General features: G+C 47.4%; 1 protein-coding gene across 1 annotated transcript in view; it reads right to left on the reverse strand.

Moving 5' to 3' along the window:
- Positions 1 to 10,036, reverse strand: part of KCNJ15 (potassium inwardly rectifying channel subfamily J member 15) — a 34,933-nt gene extending 24,897 nt beyond the window's left edge. The window contains exon 1 of the mRNA XM_059466815.1: positions 9,839 to 10,036. Coding sequence (XP_059322798.1) covers positions 9,839 to 9,852 — 14 coding nt within the window. The 5' untranslated portion in view covers positions 9,853 to 10,036. The remainder of the gene's footprint in view (positions 1 to 9,838) is intronic.
- Positions 10,037 to 11,450: the final 1,414 nt, after the last annotated feature.

The following is an 11,450-nucleotide window of genomic DNA, read 5'->3' on the forward strand; positions in this document are numbered from 1 at the left end:
TTCACCATTCAATAAAGCTGAGCAGGAAACCCCATGGTGATAAGAGGCTTGCTCAGGGCATTTTCAGATTTTATGTTGGCTCTGGATGAAGTTAAGTAAGGAAAAGAAACAATAAAACTGGATCCCTGGCAGAAAAGTTAGCCCTAGTCATCAAATCTGCACCTGCAACTTGATCTAAAAATCAGTTATTTTACTGAAAAAGTGCTTTGGGCTTCTCATGTGGAACATGATCCAGCTCAGAAGGATGTGTGCAGTGTCCATAGGAAAAAAGCCACAGCCATTCTTCAAGCCTTATCTCTTTTATCTTATTCCTGGGAATCCCCAATTTATGAGTTAAAAATCAGATACAGCATATAAAGAAACTGGCATTGTTATAAAAACCAGAGAAATGGTTCTTGCCCAAAACAAGTTCAGGATGTCCTGAGCAGGCAGAGCTGTCACCTGAGAACTGCTAAACACCGTATTTGTTCTTTTACACAACTAAATCCATGTGTAAAGCTGAGCCTTGTCTTGGTAAACACAGATATTTGTGCTTTATGTACTCTGTGTTTTATTCAATTGTTTGAAGACAGTCCTCTAGTTTTTGTACATTTCCCACATGCTTTAGAGTATTCACCTCTTCATAAAACTACTCACCTGATTCTTACTGATGAAATTCTTGATAAAAACAGAATTGAAAGGGTTACAATTCATTATGGAGATTCCCATTAAATAAAGGTAAAACATTGGGCCTGAAGGTGCTGCAGGAAATGCAATTCAGGGAATTGTAGAATGGTTTGGGTTGGAAGGGATCTTAAAAATCACCCAGTGCCACCCCTGCCATGGCAGGGACACCTGCCACTGTCCCAGGCTGCTCCAGCCCCAGTGTCCAACCTGGCCTTGGGCACTGCCAGGGATGCAGGGATGGAATTCCATCCCAGCCCTGCCCACCCTGCCAGGGAACAATTCCTCATTGCCAAGATCCCACCCAGCCCTGCCCTCTGGCACTGGGAGCCATTCCCTGTGTGCTGTCCCTGCATCCCCTGGCAATTGTCTCTCTCCAGCTTTCCTGGGGCTCCTCCAGGCCCTGCAAGGCCACCCTGAGCTCAGCCCAAAGCTTCTCCGGTGCAGGTGAGCAATGCCAGCTGTGCCAGCCTTTCCTGCCAGCAGAGCTGCTCCATCCTCTGCTCATCCTGGAGCCTCCTCTGGGCTCTGCAGCAGCTCCAGCTCCTCCCTGCGCTGGGTCTGTGGACACTAACGGGGACAGGAACCTTCACACTCCAAAAAACCAAACACCACACTCTCCCCACTTACATGTGCTCTCAGCATGCTCAACACACATTTTTCCACCTTTTTTCTTTTGTCACATCTTTGTTGACATTGCAGCAGTGGCCACCCTGAGGAATTCCCAGCCCATTTTCCCAGCCTGCTCCGGGTTAACGCCGTGGTTTGAGTACGAGCACTCCACAATGTGCTCTTTGCATTATGAGAGGTTGTGGCTGACACTGCTGCTCCTGGGGGAGCTTTGTGCACATGGAAAGCACATAATTGGAACAGGATTTTGTTCTGCTTGATGAGCTTCACACAGAAGGATCTGGCTGAGGAGAGCCCTGCTCTGTTCTCAATTAAGCGAGCGGTGACCTCTGTGGAAACCGTGTTAGCACAGCTTTCCAAAACTTCATCCCAACGAGTTTGGATGTGAGAAGGCTGCAGTTGTTGAGATGTGTCTTATCTGCTCACATTAGGTGGTTGTTCTTCATCCAGCTGGCTCAGGGTTTCAGACCCCCAGCTCCACTGCTGTCCTGTGAGGGATGGAAGGACTTTGACAGCTTCCAAATTTAAGTTTCTGCCCAGAATTTTTGCTTCTTGATGACAGAAATACTGATATGTTGCCACCCAAGATAGCAAAAGGATTTCCAGGTAGCAGAAAGCTCTGGAGGACAAACAAGCTCCTGAGAAAAGTCACTCATTCCCAGGCACATTTGGCTGCCTTCTCCCTGGCTGTGGAAACGAGCATCTTCTGGCTTTGGTTCTTGCCCAGAGAAGGGGAAGATTCACAAACAAGAATTCAAATCCAAGCTGGCTTTCCACACCAGAGTGAAAATGACAACGGGCTTCAGATCCAAGAGGGATTTTAATTTCCCCTCTCCTGCCAATCTGGTCAAAATGTCCAAAGCAGCAAAAATTCACCTCAGATTTCTGGAACTGGTCCTCATATCTTTGCTTTGTGATACTCTGTGGTGGGTGCATGCTTGGTTTGCCACATCATGAGCCAGCAGGATGCATGAACATCCCCACGGGGAAGCTCTGCTCACATCACTGGGAGCTTCCCAGCAGGCAAAGCTGCTTCCTGCAGCACTTCCAAGAGCAGACAAGTCTCCCTCAGGTCATAGCTGTAACATGAGGTTGGATTTGTTGCTGTAGGATTGGATCCATGCTCACGGAAGACTACACTCTGCAATAATCCTCAGTATTGCTCTCAGCTGCAAGCAGGGTGTCTGGCCCCAGCAGTGACCCAGGGTTATGGCCTAAAAGAGCTGCTCCAGGGGATGATGGAGAGGCAGGGCTGGAAGAATCCAGCTGTGAGAGCCACTGACCACAAGAAACAGAGGCAGCTTTGCCTGGTCTGTCATTTTCCTCCCCTCGACCCACGGTGGTCTCTCTCTTGGGTGTTCTATGGTTTCTCCTCAAGTGTGAATTTCCCTAGTTAACAGCTGCCCTGATGACCAGGAATCCTTTTGGGAAATGCTGGGAAACCCCAGCTCCTCAACCACGGGATGCCTCCTGTTGATGTGACTCAAGGAGCAATCCTCAAAGAGAAATTTCCATCCTCAATTTCATGTATCTTCCATCTTCAATTTCATGTATCTTCAGTTGCACCCTTTGGAGGACAGCAGTGGGAAAGAAAATCTCTCCTAATCACATTTCAGTTTGTCTGTATCACTAAATCTGCTAAGTCCACTCTGCATTCTCCAACCATGGGGTCACAATCTCTAATTCTCTAAAATTCTCTAATTCTCTAATTCAAGCCCAATTCTCAGCAGTGTCCAGCAAGCAGATCAGGTTTTTTACTTACCTTTAAAACTTCTGGGATATTTTAATGGAGCTTTGCTTTAGGATAACTTGAAAAATAATGGTTTATTTTATTTGGAAACTTCTTTTCATGAGCACCAATAAGAGCCTTGCAAAAATACCTTTTTATGGAACTTTCTTTACTGAATTTCTTTGAGCTGTGACTATTTGGGACAAAAATGTGGCATTGCTGCTACTGGTTTCAGATAGCCAGACTAGATGGCCTCTCAGGAAGCAGCAGTAAAAAGGCAGAGCAAATTAAATGAGTACCTTTGTGCATTTTTAAACGTGTCTTCCTGGAAAAATAACTTCTGGCTTGAATGAAAGGAACTGCAGTGTGTACTTTTGCCAAACTTTATCCAAGAGGATTAAGAAGTGAGCCTACAGACAACTCCTGAGGTTGACAGAGCATGGAACTCTACAGAAAGTGCACAAAAAGAGGGTGATAAAGGGAAGGGCACAGAGTTTTCAGTACAGGCTCTGTGTACCAAGACTGTCCTGAAGTTTGCTATCACCAACAGAGATCGTGGCACAAGAGATATGGAAAGTGATCTTCCAAACACCAAGGGCAAACATTTGTCCAGACAGGGCTGAAAAGGCTCAACTTCAAGATCAGATTTTTGTAGAAAAGCAGAGTTTTCATTGTTCATCTGCAGAACTCAGCTTTGAGAGGAAGTAAATCCCAATCCATGATATAAGAGGGGAAGCAAGTGATGGCTCCATGAGGAAGGTAGACAGGGATGCTGGCTGCACCCATTGTCACAAGGATTGCACCACAGTTTCCATCACAACCTCCTATTTTCATGTGCCATGAGCATTGCAAAATGCTGACCTTTGGGGCTGCATTTTTCCATGCTTGCTGTCTGCCCCAAAGGTGAATTCTTTCAGAAATTCTAGGCAGAATCTTTTCAGGGACCATGGCTATTATTTTTGGCTGTTGCCAGGGCGGCTTGCCTGGGGCAGATCAAATAACAACTGGTTTGTACCTCTGAGCTACAATAAATCCCACCATCCATCATGTGAAGGAGAAAATTAAAGGCATGAAAAACACATCAGAGCTCTCCTGATTTTAATGTTTGCAAGAACTGTTTAGGCTTGCAAATGGCAGCAGGTGAAGAAAAGAGATTTAACTGAGAGATACAAAAGTCTCCTTTAATGACAATTAACTGCACAGTGTTTATATCAGGAGCTGTTTCAGGGACAACTATTGAAAAGTGGTGTTAAATACAAGATACCAGGAGAGGAGGCTGGGTCTGTTTTTTCCCTCTGCATGTTTCAAACATGGAGCACTTGATTTTCTCAAGCAGTTAATTAAGAATTGAAGAGTTGCACTTTCACATCCATTGCCACAGGCTGGGTTAGTCAGTGTCAAGGGCATTAAATATTCTCCACTACTCAAAAGCAGAGTTTTAAAACATGGATATAGATGCTGAACTGCAGGTACCCATGGCTGAAAATGCACTCTAGGGGCTTCACAGACCACAGCCAGTGCATGAGGATTGAGATGCTGAGCAGCACTCAAAGCCACAAACAGCCCCAGAACAAAACCCCATGTCTGCTATTAGGAAATCACACCCAGGCGGCCTCATATACCCCCACACATTCTCCTGATTTTATCATCCACAGAAAATATGTCTGAAAGTTACTGTACAGACAGGAAAAGCCAGTCTCCCTACAGGCCCCAATAAAGACTAGAGCTGTCCAAAGGTCTCTGGGAGTGCAAATGGATTTGTTCCAGTAGGTCTGGCCTGTGATCCAGACTACAGCTTCATCTGGAGACACGTGCTCCAGCAGGGTCATCCCAGAGCACAGGGCACAGGGCTGGGTACAGATGGCTCTGGAATGTCCCCAGGAGGAGCCCCCAGAGCCCCTCTGGGCTCTGCTCAGGGCTGGGCACTGCCCAGGGCAGAAGTTGTGCCTCCTGTGAGGGGAATTGCTGGGCTCAGGCCCTGCCCGTGGCTCTGGGGCCATTGCTGGGCCTGGAGCAGAGCCTGGGCCTGCTCTGAGCTCTGCACACAGGGACAGACACAGGGACAGACACAGAATTCCCAGAATCCCAGAATCCCTGGGTTGGAAGAGACCTCTAAGACCATCGAGTCCAGCCCAGCCCCAACTGAACCCTGGCCCCCAGTGCCACATCCAGGCTTTGTTAAACACACCCAGGCATGGGGACTTCACCACCTCCCCGGGCAGCCATTCCAGAACTTTCTCACCCTGGCTGCAAAAACCTTTTCCCTGCTCTCCACCCTGTATTTCCCTTGGTGCAGCTCGAGGCTGTGTGCTCTGGGTGTGTCAGTGCTGCTGGAGCAAGAGCCCAGCCCCAGGTGAGCACAGGCACCTTTCAGGAGCTGTGCAGAGTGATGGGGGCAGCCCTGAGTCTCCTTTTCTCCAGGCTGAGCACCCCCAGCTCCCTCAGGGCTTCCTCACAGGGTTTGTGTTCCCAGCCCCTCTCCAGCCTCGTTGTCCCCTCTGGATGTGCTCAGTGTCCCAAGGCCCTTCCCAAACTGAGGGGCCAGAGCTGGGCACAGCACTCCAGGTGTGCCCTCAGCAGTGCAGGGACAGAATGACCTCCCTGCTCCTGGGACAGCCAGGGACAGACACAGGGACAGACACAGGGACAGCCAAGGACAGACACAGGGATAGCCAGGGACAGACACAGGGCCAGGCAGGCCCAGGCAGGGCTCAGCCCCTCTCTCTCCCTGGGGCTCCTCTCCAGGCTGAGCAGCCCCAGCTCCCTCAGCCTTTCCTGGGCACGGAGCTGCTCCAGGCCCTTGCTCAGCTCCAGGAGCTCCTGGCCCTGCTGTGCTGAGGAGCCAGAGCTGGGCACAGCAGCCAGAGGTGCCCCCAGGGCTGGGCACAGGGGCAGGGTCAGCCCTGACCTGCTGGCAGTGCCCATCCCAATGCCCGCCAGGCCTTCTGCACTCTGCTGGCCCAGGGACAGCTCATTGTCCCTCAGGACCCCAAATCCTTCTCCTCAGAGTTCCTTTCCAGCATTTTTCTTTGCCAATTATTGTCTTTTACACCCAGTATTGTTCTAACTGCAGCCTGATTATCTACTTGTATTGACTATGTTGTTCAGTCCACAAAACCCCCTGTTCATGCTCTGTCTTGATACATTCATATCTGACATGAAATACAACACTTATAATGCCACACTTTTAACCTCAAGCACCACAAAATGCCTAGCTAAGGCGAAGCTTACAAATTTCATATAACAATCTGCTTGTTTTATAACTTCCTTTTTCTAGCTGCAGCTAATGCATCCCCATGCCAATTATTGCTAAATAATTCCTCCAGGTTTGTTTGCAACCTAAGAATGTCTGGCAGATCTGCAATTGCACCTGCATGTGAACCTTAACATCAGACTTGCAGTGACTTTGTTCTGCAATACATCCAGCTTTTATAGAAACCAAAGGGATGATGGTGAAATCAGACTGGTTTGCCATTCACTAAATTTAGGAATGTTTGAATATGTGAAACAATTGCTTAACCCCATAAATCCCCATGGCTCTGTGGTGTAAGAGTTCAAGCAGATCTTTCCTCAGTGGATTAAACAGCTTCAAACTGGAAGACAGCAGGTTTAGATGGGATGTTGGCAATGAGGAGTTGTTCCCTGGCAGGGTGGTCAGGGGCTGGGATGGAATTCCATCCCTGCATCCCTGGCAGTGCCCAAGGCCAGGTTGGACACTGGGGCTTGGAGCAGACTGGGACAGTGGGAGGTGCCCCTGCCATGGCCAGGGTGGCATTGGGTGATTTTTAAGGTCCCTTCCAACCCAAACCATTCTACAATTTCATGTTTTTTCCTGTGTTTCTTCTGCTTCCCACAGCATATTTCAGCTGAATCACTGACAAAGGACTCACAGGGAGTGCCTGCCCTCTCCACACTTTTCCATGTATTCCCTGACTTCTGAAACCTTGGCCACTGCAACATTCCCTGATTTGAACCACTCTGTCTCTTCCCCCTGTTCTGTGTCTTGAGTGCAGCCTGTTGACAATTGATTTCATCAGGACAATGAATTATACCTCTGGATTGCTTGGAATGAAAGGAACTCTTTTCCTCGGGGTTCATTCCACTGTTTTCTTTACTCAGCTACCTCCAACCTCCACTTGCTCCAATACACCTTTTCAGATGTTTGTGTCCCTCAAGGCCAGCTGTCCTATTTATCCCTTCTTGGAGGATCTCTTCTGTTAACTCCTTCTTGGAGCAGAGTTTTCTGCTGGAGGAACTGAGCCCTTTCAAACCTGTCCACAGTGTTTGCATTGCAGGGAGGAACTGCAATCTCCTAAAGCTGGCTAAGGCAGGCTTCAAAATATTTCTTCCATATTTACTTCACCTTTGGGCTGTGTGGTTCACCACTTTATTTTTTTTTTCCCTCTAATTGTTGGTATTATTGGCCCAACTGCATCTCCAGAGAAGTTAACCCTTAGAACATTGCTCTGCACTTTGCTTTCCTGATCTTCTCTCAGATTTCTCCCTGCTTATCCAGTCTCAGAGTGATTTTCTCACTGCTCTGCAAGATACTTTTACTTCTTTTGTTTCCCTTCAGCCCTGGCTTGTTTACATTTTCCTCATATTGCCTTGCTTTATTGCTCATCTAGACCATCATTAACTATGTGTACTGTTCAATAACTTCCTTCACTTGGTTTTTTATCACTTCCTTGAAAATATCCCAGCAGATCTGCAGGGAGATTTCTTCATCCTTGCCAGCCAGTGGCCTGAAAATCACCCAAGGACACCTAAGAGGAGTGGCAGGAGCTATCCCTTAGCACAGCCCTGCTTTTTTGAGGAGGTTTGAGATCTTTTCAAAGGTGAATCAAAGCAGGAAAAACCTCTAGTGTGACCAAAGCCAAAAGATTTCAAGATTCTACTGAGCCAGCTGAGGTGTGGGATGACAACTCATAGAGCCACACAGGTGAGTCTGTCTCAAAACCACCCAAAATTCCCACCTAGATGGTGAAGATAAGCTGGTTTTGGACAGCAAGAGGGCAACACCTGGTCCTTATCACACTGTGGAACCCAATGTGACTTTTCCTCCCTGCTGCCCAAAAAGTCACCCCCAGTCCAGAAGAACTCACTGAGCCAAACTGATTTTTTCCTCTGGAGCTTGGCCATCAGGCCCAGGCCATGGAAAGGGCTCTGGATTTCCAATAAGTTGAACCTCCAGGAATCTGGAGCTATCAAAACTGAGACAATTTCATTCCGGCTTTGGCAAGGCAGAGTTTGGATACAGCACGTTACAAGATGTCCTGCCAGTTCTGGGTCTGGGAGCAGACTCCAAAGCAGGTGAATCCTTCCTTAACTGGAGTTCCACAGCAAGGAAAACGTTTCACAGAACTCGAGCAAAGATGAAACCAGCTGGCTGATGGAGAGGGCTAAGAGAAGTGGTCCTCTCTGAAGAGCTGCCAGCAGTTTCTGAAATGAAGGTCAATTAAATTAAAATAATTGCAGTTTATATCTGCATTGAGATGGGCACCTGTGTATAAATACAACCTGAATTTGTACCCCCACACTGGCAAATGTGTGCACACAGAACAGAGGCACTTTCTAGAAGGCAGCTTTCACACATTCCTTGGCAGACTGGATCACTTTCACCTCCTGTGATCCCAGACATCCCAGTGGTGCTGAGAAGGAAAATGTCCTTTCCTTCTCTCAGGTTTCTGGAACAGCCTCACACAGACTCCCATTTCTGTATCTCTGTTCCTGACACATTTGCCAATCAAAGTACCTCTCTATCTCCCTCACTCTTCTTATCTCAAGAGTTTTGTTATAAAGTAAAGGAAGCTGGGCTGGATGGTGTTGCCAAGCTTTGAAAAGCTTCTGTAAAACTCTACATTTTCCTATAGTGCTGCAAAGCCCATATTTACCTAATAGACTGTCCAGAGTCCAAAGGAGCTTCTACAAAATTTCTGGTAAAGAGTATTTGTTTTAAGAATTGATATGCATGCCAAAAACAATGTACTGCATTTATCAGCCTGGAACTGTTACAATCTTTTCAGCAAATAATATCCCAGTTTCTGAAAAAGCCTAAAATGTGTAGCTAATCCAATTGTGTCACCTCTCATTTCCTTCAAAGAAGGGGGAAAAAGGCAAAGCTAAGCCTGAAATTCTGGTTTGAATTAACTGCCACTTTATCTCTAAGTGACCTCTTTGTGCAAAGCTATTACTGCAAACACAGTCTCTGAATCATTCAGTCCTCTCCAACGCCTCAAACACAGAGCTACAAGGTAGTTCATGCTATCAGCACTATCATCTTGCATTTGTCTGGGGCTTGTCATCCAAAATATTGCAGCTCCTGGCAGGCTGATCCTTTCCCTGGGTGGGCTCCTCGTGTGGGTGCTGCATTCAGCATTGTAAAGGGGAAGGGGGCAGGAGGGGGATTTTACATTTTAATTCCAGTGCCATGGTTAAAGAAAATAACCTTCCATAAGGTACAAACGAGCAACCAGTGCCACACAGACATGGAGGGAAGGAAATGAAGAATACCCCAGGTATTATTCTCAAATCCACTCAGCTGTCTCTGGCAGCACGGAGGGACCTAAGTGCTAGAAAGATTCAGACCCTCTGAGAGAAAACAGGTATTTAAACAGAGAGCCTTGATTATTCAAGTTATGATGGAGCCCTGCTTCTAACCAGGACAATTTAGTGTGGTTAAAGTTTTAATTGGGATGATTAAAAGCCCAGTTAATTTTCTTCACTGGAATAAAGGCAATTTAAACTAATTCCTTATGGCCAGCCATGCCAGCCCTGCACTGTCTGCCCACTCTGCCATGCACCCACCCAAAATACCTTTTATTTTCCATTTATTCCTGGTCCTTCCTCAGCCAGGGGTTCCTCTTCCCGATGGCAAATCCTGAGGGTGTTGGCAGGCAGCTGCTGAGGGTTGGGGAGTTCATCTCCCCCCTGTCTTGTCCTGCTGGGTTCTGGGGCTCTGTCCGTCTGTCCGTCCTTCCTTCCAGCCCTGCCTGCTCCTGCAGCTCCTTCACTCCCAGCTGCTGGAGCAGGTTGAGGTGGTGAGCCCAAGGGCTGGAGAGCAAAAGAAGAAAGAAGAGAATTTATACTTTGGTATTTTGGAAGCTGGAATCCAGGAAGAAGCTTAAGAACGTGACTTGAGGCCAAAATGTTTGGCTCTCCAGTTACAGAGTGGAGAGGGGCAGGTTTATTCCTATTGCAACACTGTGGCCCCTGTCCTGCAGGAATTTTCCAACATCATGGATGTGTGGTGGGTTCAGGGCAACCTCTCCTTCACTCCTGTGCTTCCTGCAGCTCTGTGGGAAGAAGGTGATAACAGAGGAATCAGCAGCACTGTGAGGAACCTGTCTGAGATGGAGCTGTGGATGGAGGGCCTGCAAGTTATTCCTGGGACATCCTGAGTTTACAGCTCCTCCTGCCACTGTCCTCCTCAACTGTCCTTCCATGCCCTCATTCCAGCAGAATCATCCTGTCCAACTGTTCATTTGGCTGCTATTTCATTTATTCCAGCTGCTGAGTTCGAGAAAGGAAATTTTTAAAAAGCAGCATCTCACTGAAAACAGATGCTGCCTCTGTACTAAGCAGATAAATTAAATACATAAAGCATGGCTTGTTTACAGTGCTGATTCTTTGTAAAGTTTTGCTGGCTTTATCCTTGATATTAAAATTCAAAGTATATTATATCACTTTATTTTTGATGCATCTGGATTAGGGAAATAACCCATTGGCATTTCTCAGGAATACTGTAAATGAAATGGGCTAAAAATTTACCACAGAAATGACAGCACACAGAAAAAAAAAATCAAACCTGAGTTCAGCTTTTACTCCTATAGAACAGACACAACTTTTCTGGTCTCCATTTCTCCATGGTCACTTCCAATTCTGTGTAATTTTTATCTATATCCAACATGCACAAATTAAATATATGGGAGTAAACCATGGACTTACAATAAGGATCTACATGGGCATATGCAGGAATACAACTGCTAGTAGAGATCACAGAATCCCAGAATCATCAAGGTGAGAAAAGCCCCCCAGGATCATCCAGTGCCATGCCAGCCCTATGAGCATCACCCCAATCCCTGTCCCCAAGGGCCACATCCAGCCTCCTCCTGAGCACTCCCACAGACAGTGACTCCAAACCTCCCTGGGCAGTGCATTTCAGTGCCTGACTACTCTTGTAGAGAATTTTTTTTCTCCTATCTAATCTGAACCTGGTGCAACTTGAGGCCATTTCCTCTCATTCTTTCACTTGAGACAGGCAGAAGAGCCCGACCCCCCCGGCTGTGCCCTCCTGGCAGGGACTTGTGCAGAGCCACAAGGGCCCCTGAGCCTCCTTTGCTCCAGCCTCAGCCCCTTCCAGCTCCCTCAGCCCCTGCTGGGGCTCCAGCCCCTGCCCAGCTCCGTTCCCTGCCCTGGACACGCTCCA

Source organism: Ammospiza nelsoni, chromosome 2, assembly GCF_027579445.1.
Source record: "Ammospiza nelsoni isolate bAmmNel1 chromosome 2, bAmmNel1.pri, whole genome shotgun sequence".
Classification (NCBI taxonomy): domain Eukaryota; kingdom Metazoa; phylum Chordata; class Aves; order Passeriformes; family Passerellidae; genus Ammospiza; species Ammospiza nelsoni.